The sequence below is a fragment of the Felis catus genome, chromosome B3, assembly GCF_018350175.1.
Source record: "Felis catus isolate Fca126 chromosome B3, F.catus_Fca126_mat1.0, whole genome shotgun sequence".
Taxonomy (NCBI): Eukaryota; Metazoa; Chordata; class Mammalia; order Carnivora; family Felidae; genus Felis; species Felis catus.
The window spans coordinates 135,058,833-135,076,054 of record NC_058373.1 but is presented as its reverse complement, the minus strand read 5'-3'; the positions used below and the strand labels follow the sequence as shown (position 1 = coordinate 135,076,054).

The following is a 17,222-nucleotide window of genomic DNA, read 5'->3' as shown; positions in this document are numbered from 1 at the left end:
GGTAATCTCACCAGTTCCACAGCCATAAATATCACCTGATCTCTGATGGCCTCGTCCTTGAGTCCTTCCTTTACTTTGTATCCCACATCCGATCTATCACTAAGTGCTGCATTTTTACCTCCATTCTATTTCTCAAACTTCCCTTCTGTCTCCACTGTCACTAAGACCTCTAACTAGTTTGTACGTTTTCCCAGTCTCAAATTTATTCTGAGATGGTTTTTTAACAACCCTAAAGTCCTTCCCCAACTCAGTTATACCCTGTGACATCACTCTACTTCCCTCAAAATGCTTACTGCTCTCTATGCCTGCTAGTTATTTATTTACTTGCTTTGCCCATCCCTGTCTGTCCTCCTCATCCCCGCACTAGACTATGAATTCCATGAAAAAACAGACCTTGTCAGTTCTGGTCACAGTTATCCTCCAATGTGTCCACAGTGCCTAACACATGGGGGGTAGGGGGTCAACAAAAGCTTAAATGAATGAAGTATGGCTAGTGTTAAATGAGCTTAGTGAACTGGCTACACCATCAACAGTTATCTATTCTTATGCATTTCCCCTTGCTTGGGAAAGCTCTTTGAGGCTCGATCCTTTTTTGTGTCCTTACTATATATTATCAGCACATGTCTTAAACACATAGTGGTTGTTCCATAAAGAATTGATGGAACAAATAAGTTAAAATTAAAAATATGTGGACTTAGCATGTTCCTATTTGTAAGGCATGAGAAGTACAAAGACATTTATTCTCCATTTGATGAAAAACATTTATAAATACAATTTGGGGAAGGAAATAAAAAAGTTCTCCCTGCCAAAAAGCTTCCTGTACCGCAAGTATATTAGTGGCCTAAGAGAAACTCTTTTTCTACTCAAATCCACCTTCACTTACACTTTATTTAGATTACAAAGTGGAAATAAAGTAGCTTGCAGACAGAAGTGAATGAGTTCATGTGAAAGCTTTTTGCAGACAGACCCAGGTTTCAACAGGTGAAAAGGTATTTTTAATACAATTGCTTATACTGTGGCTATATCTTTACTAGAGACATTCATCACTTACTATATGATATCTCAGTCGCATATAAGATGAAACACCATGAATTCACGGGAAGAGTTCTTCATAAATCTAAAAAATAAAGAGAGTCTGCTAAATGTGGTGTAACAGATTTACTTCTGTTTTTAATTATGGTGTTTACCTTCTATGTCATGCCCTAAGGTGAACACATGAGCAGCAGCAAGTAGCATAAGAAATGATCCTGTTTTTAAAAAGAAAACCTGTCCTAATTTTTGGAAGCTGAAGCTTACATAAAACAAACAGAGATAATAAAAGTCAAAAATATTGTACCAAATCGGTCACAATCAGGGGCTAAAATACGCAGTTTAGGAAATAAGATTTTAAAAACTGACATTAGCTTATGTTAATGAGAATCATAAAAGAGGTGAGATCTTAAATTACTCGTTAAGGATGGGCAGGCCCCGAGAGACAAAAACAAAAGGTATTTCAAACAGGGGAATAACATGACCAAAGGCACAAAAAATGTACAGAGTGTTAGTGGAAAAAGCAGCTGGGCACACTTTCATATAAGCAAAAAAATGAAAGAAAAATTCTAATGAACAGAAAAGGGCCAGATAAAGGCCTTGGACTCTGGATCTAGTTCTTCAGGCAACAGAGAAACATGTTAAGATCCATTATCAAGTAAGAGGACATAATACAGGAAATTCTGTATTTTAGGAAAATCAGTTGGTATGGATGATTGATTAGGTAAGATACAGAGAGCAAGGAGATGAAAAGGAAGAGTATTTAGCAAACTACTTCCTCCTTTCGACTTTGCTGGTTCTATTTTGAGACTAAATGCCTTTGGTCTCAAATGTACTTTGTGACTATATGACCTGAATTCATTAGTTCTTATCTAAGTAACCAAGGCTTGAAATTCTACATGTTTGATTCCTTCCTTTACTTTTTTTGAACAGTCTGTTACCAACTCCTGATTATTTTTCTTAGCCTCAAAATGCTTTCAAATGTATTTCAAATCCCTTTCCATCCCTACCACCAGTACCTTAAAGCAGGGCCTCATTACCTTACATTTGGGTTTCTCTGTTTCTCTGCCTCCAGCCTTTGCTCCCTTTCATCTCAACCTAAACGTTACTGCCAAGTTAATTACCCTTTGCTCAGAAACCTTGGAAGGCTTCTTACTGCTTGAAAAAACAAAAACCTGAATGCCTTAACCGGCAGTGGAGGGCGCCAGCTCACCACTGTGTCAAGACCCAGTTCAAATCCCACCTCCTTACAAATTCCTCTATCATTAGTCTAGACTGCATCGGCTCTGCCCAACAAAAATATCATGCAAGCCATAAATGTAATTAAAAATTTTATTCACAGCCACGTTGAAAAGTTGTGGGTGAAATTACTTTTAATGTATTTTATTTAACCCAATATATTCAAAATATTATCATTTCAGCAGGTAATCATTATTAATAAATTATTGAGATATTCTACATCGTTTTTCTTACCAAGTCTTTGAAATTCAGTATGTATTTTATATTTACAGCATATTTCAAATCAATCTAACCACAATTTCAAGTGCTCAACAGCCACATGTAGCTCGCGGCTGCAGTAACAGCACCAGGTCTAGACTCTAAAACCCATGCTTTCGTCTGTAGAGCACTGTGCTCTGCCACTCCTTAAGGTGCAGGCTGGCACCATTCTATTCTGATGTACATGTCTTAGGCTTGTTTTTTTTTTTTTTAATGTTTATTTATCTTTGAGAGAGAGACAGAAAGCGCACAAGCAGGGGAGGGGCAGAAAGAGGGAGACAGAGAATCTGAAGCAGACTCCAGGCTCTGAGCCGTCAGCACAGAGCCTGATGCAGGACTCAAACTCACCAACTGCGAGATCATGACCTAAGCTGAAGCTGGAGGCTTAACCGACCTAGCCACCCAGGTGCCCCATCTTAGGCTTGACTTTAATGGTATCACCAACCATTTAGTCCCTTGGCCCAAAACCTCTGGAGTCACCCTCCCTCCACCAAATTGCTGCCACCAGTTGAATCCTATTCAGAAAGGTCTCTCCAGGCACCTAGGTGGCTCAGTCGGTGAAGCGTCCAACTCTTGATTTTGGCTCAGGTCACCATCTCACAATTCGTGAGATCAAGCCCCATATTGGGCTCTGAGTAAATAGCATGGAGCCTACTTGGGATTCTATCTCCCTCTGCCCCCGCCCCCCCGTGAGCTCTCTCCCTCTCTCAAAATAAATAAACTTTTAAAAAAATTGTTTCTTTCACACGCATTACTATCCTACTTCAATTGAGGCACACATTACCTTACCTGAATGACTGCAATTTCCTCTTACCTAGTTTTCCTATTCCAAGTTGATTCTCTATACAGCTGTCAGAGACCACCGTGTGTGTGCGTGTGTGTGTGTGTGTGTGTACACACACACACACACACTCACGCCCTTTCCTTGTGCAAAGTACGTGCACTGGCTCCCCTCTAACTACAGGATAAAGCCTGAACTCCTTAGCTGGAAATCAAGGTCCTTCACAAGTGGCTCTCAATCTCACTCTTCCTTCGCCAACCACCCTTGCACTGCATGTTCCGGCACATTTATCTTCCCACACTCCCTCAGCGCGCCAAAACTTCTCAAATCTCTGCATCCAGGAATGATCTCCTCCGGAGCCTAGTAAATTCCTTGTGACCCTTCATGACCCAGCTCAAATAGCTATTCCTTTGTGAAGCCTTTTTGGTGGCCTCGGGCGGTTTATTTTCATTTAGCACAAACAGCACTAAGAATGTTTGTTGAATGGACGTTGAATGTATAGGCGAAGAGCAAAACTGATCATCTTTGTATCGCCAGTATCAAGCACAGCACTCAAATCCTAACCTAACCACAGTACCCTAACCAGGTCATAAATTGCTTCCTTGAGTCTGACGGACTCATTCATCCCAATTACCAATTACAGTTACTTGCTCTCTCAATAACGACCTTGCATGTTGATGACAACCAAAAGGAACTACACAAAATCCAAGGGAAAACGAAGGAATCTGGGTTGGCCTTTGAACTCACGTGGTACAAAAAAGCCTCTTCCTGGTTAGTTCAGAAAAAGAAGCGGCTTCTTAAAAAAAAAAAAAAAATCACAAGGGTTGCAAAATAAAAAAATTGGGGATGGGTAATTGATAACTCAGGTTCGGCAGGTGGCAGGAGGCCACACTTGCCAGTGTTAAGGCCGGTGTGACCTCCAGTTTACTTAAGAGCTAGTAAAACAGTGACGGTGGAAGCGCTCGAGGGCAAAGCGAGGGCTGGGAGGCTGGGGAGGCTGGGGGGCGCGAGGCGCGGAAGGCCAAGACAATTTTAATAAAGCATGGTTAACATCTTAAAAGGTCCCCGGAGTCGATTAACTAAAAAGGACGCCTACTTCGTGCCCAGTGCTTAGCAGTCTCGTGGCCTTTGAACCCGAGGCCACGGGAAGACCCCCAGCGAGGAGTCCAAGAACACGGTAACCACGAAGCCAAAGCTGGCGTCAGATTAACTCCTCCAACGCCGAAAAACAGGGCAGAGGAAAACAGCAAAAAACAAAAAAAGGGGGGGGGGGGGCAAATAGGAGTGAATCGTACGGACTGCCACAAAGACCGGGAGCTCTAGACCCCTGGAGAAATCACTTCTCTTTCCCTCACTGAGCACTTCTGCCAGGTCTGGCCAAGACAATCGCAACCGAAACCCCAGGAGCACGTCCCCAGCAGAGACCCGGCCGGAGTTGGAGCCAGGGTCTCCCCTGAGGGCCGAGGGCGCCCCCTCCCCCACCAAAGGGCTCACTCCTTTCCTCCGCCCTCACTTGCCTCGTCAGTCCTCCCCCAACGCCGTCCACTGCCCTTCCCAACCCCTAGTCGAATCCAGGTTCAAGAGCGAGAAAAGCTGATGCTCGCTCAGCAGCACCCGTGACGATCAGCCAGCAGAAGGCCCCCCGATGGCGGCCGCCATTTTGAAACTGGAGGCGAGCCGCTAAGGCGGGGAAGGCCCAGGGCGATACCATCTTCGAGGGGTAGAGACGAAGCTGTGGGAAGGAGATGGCGCTTTACCCCAACAAGTCCCGTCATCTTGCACCGAAGGTGTAGTTTTATAAAATTTATAATGTGTGAAAAGCTAAAATAAATACGAGAAGAGTCAAACATGAAAAGGAAGAAGGGGTTAGGTTTCCCACCGCCACCCCTCTCTTCGAGCGGGCGTGGCGAATGGCAGGTCCCAAGGCCGCAGCTTCCGCCGGCGCCGGTGGCTGGGCTCGCCTCTGCCCTGGGTCGTGGGGTCCTTTTTGGCACCAAGGCCGCAGGTGGGTCCCGGGTCCAGGAGCGCTGAGGCGCCCCGTTGTGTAGGCAGGGAAGGTCCACCTCTAGGAAAGCCCTCGGCGGCGGTACGTGTAGGCGGGGGGGGGGGGGGGGGGGGGGGGAGGAGAGGTGGCTCGGGGCTTGCGAGCGGTGGAGACGGGGAAGGGAAATGGGGGTTTCTTCCCGGGGACGGCTGGGCTTCCGTTTTGCGCCTGGCGGCTTTTGGAAAGGGTAGTGGGAGGCTGTCATTATTGGAAAACGTCTTTAAGGGATAACCCGGTGACCGCCCTTGGCTGGGCCGCAGAGGTTACAGGCCGGGGTCGTACTCCAGGCTCAAGGAGGGAAGCCGCTGCTTCTCTGCCAGCATCACATATTCGTCCAGGTTTCAGCGTTCTGTCTCCTCGTTTGCTCTAGATCGGAAACCTCGTTCTCTTCCAAATCGCAAACCTTCTTGAGCCGGCCATTGCGCGCGCGTACACACACACACACACACACATACACACATACACACATATATCACTTAAAAAATGTAATACTGCATTTGTGTTTGGTTTCCAGGGTGGATATGTCATTAAGACGTTTCCAGATCTCAAGCAGTTCAGTTTCTCCATGCATCCCGCACTGCTTTTCATCATATATATGGTTCAAAAAAATGTCGATCTAAAGTGCTGTGGGGACCTATTAGAGATTAGGATTTCATTTTTGAAATACCTATTCATTTATATTTTTACAACGTAAATTGGCTTACAAAAATGCATACCAGATTCAGTTTTCTTTTTGGAAGTTACGCGAGAAAAATTGGGTTGAAGAAAAAGTAATGTTAAGAAAAATAAGATAATCCTGAGTGAGGTCGGTCTAAATGTTTACCTCTAGAGTTACCTTAACGGACAATAAAGCACAAGTAGCTTGAACCAAGGAGCCACCCTGCCTGAGTATTAATCCCAGCTCTACCACTTAACTGCGTTTGTCACATTATGCAAGTTGATTGTCCCTGGATTTCCTCATGAAAAAAAATGTGCCTCCTACATCGGGGACATTAGTGCAGACACGCATAGTGTTGTGAAGATTACATGAGGTTAGTGATGGTGAAAAGCAGTAAGAACCGTACCTGACAGTGCTATATGAGTCTGCTCTTTCTAGAGGTAGGGCAAAAAATTTGGAACATTGGTAACAGAGGACAGGTGATAAGTTAATGATTCCTTGAGTCTGTAAGAGAAAAAACAATTCGTTTTTCTTAGGAATACCATAGCAAGTCCCAGTTCTAAAGTAAAAGCAGAATTTTTCATGAGTCTTCCGTGGAAAGAAGACAGTACTAAGTGCAGTGTTCTCTTGGTCACCCATGTGGATGTCACTCTTCATCCAAACCTAGGCTTGTTTCATTGGAGTCTGTCCCAGGACCTCACTGCTGTTTGTCCATCACTGAAAGCCCTCTGTGGTCTTGGGCCCATGACCAGAGCCTGTCTATACTCCACCTTCTAGCCATTCTTCCGGGAATCATTCTAGCTCACTCTTAGGTCCATAAATCTTTGTCCTCCCTGGTCATCCACTCACAGTGAAATACAGAGGACAAATTATGTTCAGTGCCACTGCTCCCAAAGTCCATTAGATAGATGATACAGGTGTAATATGAAATGCCTGTGGGACTAAGATTTGTCATTTACCTCCTAGCAATAGAATCATGGTGGCTGGACCCAGTTCTGTATTTTGAACATACAGAATCCTTCCATCGACCAGTCTTCACCTGTGGAATATATGTGAGAGCCTATATGGAGCCAGGGCCTCAGAGGCTTGTCTCAGAATCTTCTCAGATTCTCAGAGTAGAGCCAGACAAAATACCTACTTGCCCTGTTGGAAGAATGCCAACAATAATGGCTTATAGCCCACGGGTGGCCATGGGCTTATTTAAAACAGGCTCGGACTGAGTCATCAGGCATTTTTTAAAATGCAAACACTATCTCGGGGTGCCTGGGTGGCTCAGTGGGTTGAGTGTCTGACTTCAGCGCAGGTCATGATCTCGCGGTTGACGAATTTGAGCCCCAGTTGGGCTCTGTGCTGACAGCTCAGAGCCTGGAGCCTGCTTCAGATGCTGTGTCTCCCTCTCTATGCCCCTCCCCCACTCATGCTCTGTCTCTCTCTGTCTCAAAAATAAAATAAACATTAAAAAAAAATTAAAGGGGCGCCTGGGTGGCGCAGTCGGTTAAGCGTCTGACTTCAGCCAGGTCACAATCTCGCGGTCCGTGAGTTCGAGCCCCGCATCGGGCTCTGGGCTGATGGCTCAGAGCCTGGAGCCTGTTTCCGATTCTGTGTCCCCTCTCTCTCTCTGCCCCTCCCCCGTTCATGCTCTGTCTCTCTCTGTCCCAAAAATAAAAAAAAAAAATTAAATGCAAACACTATCTGACTCTGCTGTGCTGTTAGGCTTGACCCCTGTTAAGAAATTTGAGGCATCTGTAGCAACAGGTGACAATACATGAGAGCTTGATTTTTACAGAGGCCTATCTTGTCTGGTATTCTGCATTTTCCTGCTTTCAAAGTTACATTGTTTGATTAAGGCATGTATTATTCCCATATTTGATTGGCTCAAGTTTATAAAACAAGGGGCTATAATTTGGTGGGCACTTGGTCAGATTCACAAAAAGTGCTTTGTATCTAAATGCAAATAATGTTACTTAAGGCACAATGCTAAGAGAGCCACCATCTTCTAGAAAATAAGATGAGGTTACCCAAGAACTATTTGCATCAAATTAGCTAACTAAATCAATTCTTTACAGGTTTTTCCAACCCCACCCAGAAGGAGGACCAAGGAGTCTCTATTTTTGATAAAGACTCCCAGATGGTTTTTAGTTTTTTTTTTTTTAATATTTGTTTATTTTTGAGAGAGCATGAGCTGGGGAGAGGCAGAGAGAGAGAGAGGGAGACACAGAATCCGAAGCAGGCTCCAGGCTCCGAGCTGTCAGCACAGACCCCGACGCAGGGCTCGAACCCAAAAACCATGAGATCATGATTGGAACCAAAGTCGGACACTTAACCGACTGAACCACCCAGGAGCCCCAGGGCTCCCCAGGTGCTTTTGATGTGCAGGCAAGTTTGAGAATAACAGCTGTAGACAATAGACTAAAACTTTAATGCCTAAACTATATATATTTTAAATACCTCATTTACTTTACATAATTTTCCAGATTGGTGATATTCAGACTGGAACCTGCTATATGTAATATTACACCTTATTAAATAGAGTATATAGTAATTGTGCAGCTTTTACTTCATGGCCATTTTCTAGCCCAGTGCCTTTAGATAGTGATTAAGTTTGAGAAATATAGTAATAGAATGTGTAAGTATGAGAAACGGTGTCCTAGGAGGAGAGGCAGGATCCAGTCTACCTAATCCTAGCAGTTTCGTGCTAAGTACTTTTGTTGGCAGTAACGTGTTCTCTTACTAGGGTATTGTCCTATGCCTTCTCTGCCATTGTATATTATTTATTCATTTTAGATTCATATATAGGCTATTTTGAGTTCATCTTTAGGTACACATTTTTACAGAAAACTGACAATGCAACTATGTTTTTATGGAATTAATGCAAATTTATTTTCCATTTAGTAGCTTCTAGTTCTATTCTTCCTCTTCTACCTTTTAGGAACTCTTAGAACTTAAAATCCCTTAAGTGCCATGAATGTCAGTTCAGGAAGAGATCAGGAATGTCAATTCAGGAAGAGAGGCATTGTGATCTAATAGAATACAGAGCTTTGGAGCAAACCTGAATTTGAATTCCAGCTCTGTACTCAATTTTAGGTTAAGGTGTTTTCTAATCTGTAAAATTAGGATAATAATAGTTATTTCATGTTATATATAAGACTATATGATGGCTCCGGTACCTAGTAGTCGTTCTCTGAAAGTAAATTCCCTCCTGCCCATATCTTTTATAAAATCACTGATTGATATTGAGATCTACCATGACATTTTTTTAAATGTTTATTCATTTTAGAGAGAGTGGGGGAGCGGCAGAGACAGAGGGAGACAGAATCCAAAGCAGGCTCCAGGCTCTGGGCTGTCAGCATAGAGCCCGATGCAGGGCTCAAATTTAGGAACGGCAAGATCATGATCCAAGCCGCAGTTGGACACACAACCAGCTGAGCCACCCAGGCGCCCCTAGCATGGCATTGTTGAATGTGGTTATTTTTTTTAATTTCTCTTATATCTTCATTTACTTTCAAAAATTAGTTTCAGCTTTGTGCTGTAGCAGTATCGCAGCTAATGGGGTTTATCCGAGTCACAATTACTGCTAAGTCAAAAATTAGTCTTCAATATTTATAGCTTTATCTAAAGAATTTGGTTTTTGGCATAATAGTATAATTATATCTTAGTATTGTAAGAGGTCCTAAAAGATTTTTTTTGGTCTTAAAAAGATTTTACACATGTGTAAAAGTTTTAAGTTTTAAGTTAACAGTAGGAGGATGCAAATACTCAGCTTTTACAGGTGGAATTTTTTGTACTCTCCATTTCTCTGCACGGTACCATATCAGATCACTAGTGGAACTAGAAAAAAAGTTAATAAGTTGATTTTAGTGCAATGCAATTCTTAAACTTTTTTTTTTTTAAGTTTATTTTTGAGAGAGAGAGACAGAGTGTGAGCGGGCAAGGGGTAGAAAGAGAGAGGGAGACAGAGAATCCAAAGCAGGTTCCAGGCTCTGAGCTGTCCCCACAGACCCCGTCAGGACTTGAATTCATGAACTGTGAGATTATGACCTGAGCCGAAGTCGGACCTTTAACCGACTGAACCACCCAGGCACCGCATAGTGCAATGCAATTTTTATATTAACCATTGTCACCTATATAATCGTCGAGTAGATTTTAAGTTGTATACTGCATTCTGATGCTGAGCAAATTTGAAGAGGCTTATTATGCTTTTAACATTTACTAAATTCAGGATTAGCTCTCTGTTTCAGATGCAATTAAAAAAAATTTTTTTTTAATGTATTTATTTTGGGAGAGAGACAGAGGGTGTGTGCACGAGTGGGAGAGGGGCAGAGAGAGAGGGAGAGAGAGGATGCAAGCAGGCCCTGAGCTGTCCGCACAGAGCCCAAAGTGGGGCTCGACCACACCAACAGTGAGATCATGACCTGAGCTGAAATGGAGTCAGAAGCTTAACCGGCTGAGCCACCCATGTGCCCCAAAATGCAATTTTTCAAGATATTTCAAAGGCAGTTATATTTCTGCTCATTCTTCTTTTTTGTTGTTGTTTGGTTTTTTTTAGCATTCATGATGAACGTAATTCAGATTGTTCGTGACCACTGGGTACATATACTTGTGCCTGTGGGATTTGTCCTTGGATGTTATCTAGACAAAAAGAACGATGAAAAGCTAACTGCCTTCCGGAACAAGAGTTTGTTGTTTAAAAGGTTAGTTTGTACGTTTGTTTTAAACCAACAATTGGCCAGCTTTTGGTAATACTCTTTTTAATACCATGTGTGCCAAAAATAAGCAGAAAGGGTAAATTTTCCCCCAAGAACTTATATTCAAATGCTATCATTTTGTAGTATTATTTGTCGTTTAATCTTTGGATAAAACTGAGTGATTACCTTTCGAATAACAGATCTTCAGTTTATGAACAGGGTATTTCCGATGTTTGATTTTTTTTTTTTTTTTTTTTTTTTGGCATTCAGGGTACATTTGTAATATAGAAACGAAGTTTTAAACTAGCTCACCAAAGCCTACTTTAATGTGGCTTTCACATACATTATCAGACAGCATTTTACATAAACCAGAATGTAGCTGAAATATATGATACCAATAGTGGTTTGGTGCTGTGTTTGCAGCAACACTGCTGGAGAGCTCTAGACACGGTGGCCAAGTGATCAGAAGGCAGCTGACTGCTGCCTGGTCCCGTTGTGTCTCTGGAGATGGCTTTTTTGGCAGCAGAGAGGTAGTTAGCAAGGCAAGGTGCCTGCCACTGGGTGTCACCTAGGTGGGAAGAAGCTCCGGGGACCAGAGGCTTGAGCAGCGTTCACAGTCCCTATGTAGAGGGGGTCTATGGTTAGGGATTTCAAGAACGATCACATACATGAATTAGAAAGGGTTTAGAAAACCTCAAGTGAACAGAGGATAAAAGCTTTCATACAGACTAAGAAATTACGTTTCCTACATCTAGAAAAATGAAATTGAAGGGCTGGTAAAAGTTTAAAATCATGAGAGAACAGAATGGCTCTGTTGAGTCTATATAAAAACTTGAATGGGTCAGTTTAATAGAATATAAAATATTGAACTCATACTCTTCTTTTTCTCCCCCATGAAAGTTTAATTTATACCTTTTCCTTTCCTTCCTTTCTAATTTCCACACAGAGAATTGAGACCCAATGAAGAAGTCACCTGGAAGTAAAGGCTGTGACTGAAATACAGAATGTTCACATTTTAAAAATTGGGAGAGAAATAAAAACACATTCATTATTTAATTTAAAGTGTGATTCTTTTTATGTTGGAGTAATCTTCCACATTTCAAGTAATAGGCACACATAGCTTAAAAATAATTATTGAGCGCTTGATTATGCACATTGATGTTAAATTTACAGTCAGCATTTCATTTTCTTTTCCCCATTTTAGACCATAGCACTATTAAAACACATAGCAATTTTTTCCTCAGGTATTTTTCAGAAAAATGTTTTCAAATTATGTGCTTTAGAAGGATGACACTAGCTGAAAATTTTGGTGACCTTGAGTTTGGCAAAGACTTCTTAAATACAACACATAAAGCATGAACTAGTTTTAAAAAGTTTTGCTCTTCAAAAAATACTGTTCCAAAAATGAAAATGCAGCCATAAATTGGGAGAAACGTAATGTACAACAACTTATTATCTAGAATATGTAAAGAACCCTTCTACCTTAATAATAAGACAACCCAGTTTTTTAAAACAATTCACTTATTTTTTTAAGTAATCTCTACACCCAGTGTGAAGCTCAAACTCAACAACCCCCAGATCAAGAGTTGCACGCCCCACTAACTGAGCCAGCCAGACACTCCCAGCCCAATTTTTTTAAATGAGCAAAAGATTTTAATAGACACTTTACCAAAAAAGATAAGAGGATGGCAAATAAAGTACATGAAAAGACTCCCAACATCAGCAGTCATTAGGGAAATGCAAATTTAAGCCACAATGGTACCGTGACACACCTATTTGAATGGTTCAAGTTAAAAGATTGATGTATTTACCAGTGTTGGCAAGGAACTGGACCTCACACACTGCTGGCAGGAGCGTAACCTGGAGTTGCCAGTTGTAGCACTTTGGAAATCCAGTTGTGTGGTTTCAAATGAGAAAAACACCTACCATATGCCCCAGCCATTCCGCTCTGAGATACTCCTCCATAAAGGAGAGCCTACTTTCACACAAAGACTTCCATGAATGTGCATAGTCCAATATTAAAGATAACCCAAATGTCAATCAAGTCAATACGCTGTGTTAAACCCATACAATGGAATACCACTTGGCATTAAAAAAAGGAATGATCTAGAGTGCCTGGGTGGCTTAAGTTGGTTGGGCCACTGACTTCGGCTCAGGTCCTGAACTCACGGCTCATGAGTTCAAGCCCCATGTTGGGCTCTGTACTGACAGCTCAGACCCTGGAGCCTGCCTCGGAGTCTGTGTCTCCCTCTCTGCCTCTGCCCCACTCCCTCCCCCCCCCGACCCTCCCCCACTCATGCTCTAAGGTAAATAAACATTAATAATTTTTAGAAAGGAATGATCTAATGCTTCAACATTAATGAATTTCAAATTAATTATCCAGGATGAAAGAAGCCAGACAAAAAGCCTACGCTTTAGGGTTCCACTTATATGAAATGTTAGAAACTGTAAACTATAGTAACAAAGCAGATCACTGATTGCCTGGAGGCACAAAGTCCAGAAAAGGGTTAGAGGTAAGAATGACCAGGGAGGGGCAGCACCTGAGTGGCTTGGTCCATTGAGTGTCTGACTCTTGGTTTTGGCTCAGGTCATGATCTCACAATTCGTGAGTTCAAGCCCTGTGTGTCGGGCCCTGTGCTGATGATATGAAGCCTGCTTGGGATTCTCTGTCTCCTCTCTCTCTGCCCTTGCCCTGCTCTCTCCATCTCTCTCAAAAAATAAACATTAAAAAAAATAATATGAATTACAAGGGGGCACAAGGAAACTTTGAGGAAACTTTGCTTCGGATGGTTCCATGGATGTATACATGTCATCTGTTGTATTCAACTACCTCTTCTCAGAAAACATTTTGTTTTAGATAATACTGGATTTAGGAGAAGTAATATTACAATGAAATGATACTCCCTAATTAGCAATGATTCTTGTCAGGACTCAGGACACTGAATCTGACACACCTTCAATTTTAAAATGTGAAATGGTTAAAATTCCGTTAAGCTATTTGGTCTTCAGTAACAACAAAATGAACACCAGATTAAATTTAGAATATACGGTGTTCAAGAAGATAGAAATATCTGTGCAATCTCACTTGTTGACATAAAACTCCAATGAAGTAGATCAGAGACAATCTGAGTGGCCCAAGGTGGCATAAGAAGTCTACTAGTAGTGAGTCTGGTCTGCTGTCACACCAGCAACCCTCCTGATTAGCTCAGTAACTTCTCTCTCCCACTGAATTATCGTAATACTTTCCTTTGCCAATCAGTCAAAAAGAATTCATGCATTTATTCACTGCTCTGTACCAACCCTTGATACAAAGACTAAGACTCCTCTGCCCCTCAAAAGCTAATAGTTCAGTAGCATATAAAGTAATAGGTCCAGTATGGCGTAATGAGTGCATTCCTATAGGCATGTGCAAGGTATAGTGGCACAAAAGACTTCATTAGAAGACTCTGGAAATCAAGGGAAGCAGCTAGTGTGATGAGCAGGGGGAATTCTGGGAGATACAGCTGGACAGGTAGTTGGTCCAGGTCATTAAGTGCTTTTTAAGCCAGCAATGGGAAGCCACTGAAGGATTTTAGAGTAAGATTTGTGTAATTAGTATTTAAAGATCCCTCCCAATATAAGCTCCATGAAGATAGGACTGTTTGTTTCACGGTTACGGTCCTAGTGCCTGACACATAGTAGTATTCCATTTGTTAAAAGGAAGAAAAACTGATGAGATTTGCATGTTTGAGAGATCATTGACAGTACTATGAATCTTACCTATTGAGACTGGAATTAGAAGACCAATTCAGAAATCCTCAAACCAGGCTGGCTACACAACAGACCAAGAGGGCTTGAACTACCAGGAGCAATGAAGAAAGAGGGGAGACGGTGAATACACAACATTTGAGGACTGACCAATGCAAGGAGTGAGGGGGAAGAGTTAGGGAATCATGAATCATTCCCAGACACTTGGCTTCATTAATTCATTTGAAAGACATCAACGACCAAATGGTCATAAGACATGGGCCCTGCCATCATGACATTTATAGGATGTTGGGGAAGATGTATGGTTAAACCAACTATTATGATACTGTGTAAAAGTGACTGTGTATGATAGAGGCACATACAGGAGCTCAGAAGGGGGAGAGGGACTTCTAAATTCAGTGGAAAGCAGGGAACATTTTCTATAGGGTATAGTCATTGAGTTTTGAAGGATGATATGAGTTATCTTACAAAGTTAAAAGTTTAGGATGTGCTGAATAACAAGTAGAATTATAAGAATAGGAAATGCAACACATTTAATATGCAGATCATACACTGTTTCAATGGCAAAGCCAAAACCAGAACTTTCATTCTGACTCCCAGGCATCAGTCTTTTCACTTTACAATGTTCCCTATTAATCACATGCTCAACAGGTGGGGAAGCCCTAATGAAATGATTAGTATTAATTCAACATCACTGAATATTGCCGGGAGGATTTAAGAGGGAACGAAACAATGAGTCCTTCAGCATATTGTTCATCCTAGTAAGCAGTTACTCACTAGAGAGAGTTAAAGCATGTCCTTCCAAAACTCAAGTCCACCCAGAACCAAAGACCTTGTTTGGAAGTAGGTTCTTTGCCAATGAAATTAGTTAAAGATTGCAGCGTGAATTAAGGTAAGACCTAAATCCAATCATTGGTATCTTATGAGAGGACAGAGACACACAGAAGGAAGATGGCCACGTAAAGACGAAAGCCAAGGTTGGAATTCTGCAACTGCAAGCCAACTAATTAATAATGCTAGGAGCCTTTAGAAGCTGGAAGAAGGAAGGATTTCTCCCTGTGGCTTTGGAGCATGGGCCTGCTGACAGCTTTGTTTCAGACATCTGGCCTCAAGAACAACGAGAGAATACATTTCTGTTTATAGCCACCAAGTTTGTGATGATTTGCTGCAGTAGCCATATAAAATGAATATAATCACATTTTTTTTCTGAATAAGTAATACAATATAGTTCAAAAATCAAGAATAAAATTGTATACTGTGAAAAGTCTCCCTCCCACCCCTGCCTATTTGCCTAGTTCCCTTCCCATCTCAAACATGTAGGTAACCTCTGTGTCTCCTATATAGTCTTCCAGAGATTTGTAATGTATATAAGCAAAAAAGCAAACACATGTTTCTGTGCATAGACACAAACTTTCTTTTAAAAAAAAATCAGGAAAAAAAGTGGTTTGCATATTTTTTCACTTCGTGAGATCATGATTTGTTTCCCCAGTCAGTCCACAGTTCCTTAAGAACATACATGGACTGTTTCCCCAATATGGGATTGTGGACTGTGCACACAGCATCATCTGATAAATGGTAACTAAATCCTATCCCAGAGCACCTGGTCCTCACTGGACTCTCCATTTCCTTACCTCCTGCTGCCCCTTGTGTTCCTCTGAACCTGCACTCACCAAAGTCAACAATAGTCTCCATAGCAACACAATTTAGTGGAATCTTGCTAAGTCCTGATGTTGCCGGACCTCTTGGCAGCAACTGATACTGACTGCTCCTTGAAACGTTCCCTTCTCAGGGCTTTGATAACTTTACACTCCCCTGCTTTTTCCTCCCTTCTCTTCCACTACTCCTTCTCTACCCTCAAGATTCTGCTTTAGATCCTCGTCTCAAGCTCTTCCTTCTCTCCTAGATGATTTTATTCACTCCTGTGAATAACTCCCTGCTCTATAGCAAAACCAAACCCCTGAACTCCAGACTATCTATCTTTTAAAAAATACTTATTTATTGGAAGAGTGCAAGCGGGGGAGGGGCAGAGAGAGGGGACAGAGGATCCAAAGCAGGTTCTGCACTTACAGGCTGACATCAGCAAGCCCAAAGTGGGGCTCCAACAAGATCATGACCTGAGCTCAACCAACGGAGCCACCCAGGTGCCTCTATCTATCTATCTATCTATCTATCTATCTATCTATCTATCATCTATGTGCCCACCCATTACTTTTCTCATGGATCATAGGTTTGTCAAATTTAACATCTCTAAGAGGTAACCTCTATCTTCTCTTTCCCAAACCTTGCCCTTCCTCCTGCTCCTGCCACAGTGGCTGCCTAGGGCAGAAACCCAGACATCATCCCTAATGTTTCTATGTCCCTCACTTCCCACGGTTACCAAGTTCTGTTGAGTCTCCACGATTCCTCATAACAGTCTCCTCTCGACTGCAGGTCAGTACTTTAGTCCAAACACCATCATCTCTCCTAAGACTCCCTCAACAGCATCAGCTCTTTTCTGTAGCTAGTGATCTTTATAAAATGCAAATCTGAGCATGTCTCTTCTCCTTTAAAAACTGTATATAACTCCCTAACTGCCTTTAAAAGGCATACCTTCGGGGCGCCTGGGTGGCGCAGTCGGTTAAGCGTCCGACTTCAGCCAGGTCACGATCTCGCGGTCCGTGAGTTCGAGCCCCGCGTCAGGCTCTGGGCTGATGGCTCAGAGCCTGGAGCCTGTTTCCGATTCTGTGTCTCCCTCTCTCTCTGCCCCTCCCCCGTTCATGCTCTGTCTCTCTCTGTCCCAAA

At 42.3% G+C, this 17,222-nt stretch overlaps 2 protein-coding genes, 1 long non-coding RNA gene and 1 pseudogene across 4 annotated transcripts in view; 2 read left to right on the top strand and 2 right to left on the bottom strand.

Moving 5' to 3' along the window:
* Positions 1 to 4,984, bottom strand: part of CPSF2 (cleavage and polyadenylation specific factor 2) — a 32,828-nt gene extending 27,844 nt beyond the window's left edge. The window contains exons 1-2 of the mRNA XM_003987928.6: positions 4,825 to 4,984; positions 1,052 to 1,117 (exon numbers count right to left, since the gene is read on the bottom strand). The gene's annotated coding sequence lies outside the window, so the exon portion shown is untranslated. The remainder of the gene's footprint in view (positions 1 to 1,051; positions 1,118 to 4,824) is intronic.
* A 156-nt stretch (positions 4,985 to 5,140) lies between these two features.
* On the top strand, positions 5,141 to 11,750 carry NDUFB1 (NADH:ubiquinone oxidoreductase subunit B1). 2 transcript variants are annotated; one of them, XM_003987965.2, is made up of 3 exons: positions 5,141 to 5,312; positions 10,556 to 10,700; positions 11,641 to 11,750. In XM_003987965.2, exons 1-3 carry the CDS (start codon positions 5,156 to 5,158, stop codon positions 11,675 to 11,677), a joined length of 339 nt encoding a protein of 112 aa, XP_003988014.1. In that variant the 5' UTR covers positions 5,141 to 5,155; the 3' UTR covers positions 11,678 to 11,750. The 2 variants fall into 2 exon arrangements, with proteins under 2 accessions (XP_003988014.1, XP_044916353.1); XM_045060418.1 differs by having other exon boundaries at positions 5,254 to 5,393.
* On the bottom strand, positions 9,374 to 17,154 carry LOC123386187. The gene is made up of 3 exons (XR_006599935.1): positions 16,073 to 17,154; positions 14,454 to 14,532; positions 9,374 to 9,837 (listed from the first exon to the last, which is right to left on the bottom strand). It is a non-coding gene; the product is annotated as an uncharacterized LOC123386187 (long non-coding RNA).
* LOC111561017 lies at positions 9,527 to 9,656 on the top strand (annotated as a pseudogene).
* Positions 17,155 to 17,222: the final 68 nt, after the last annotated feature.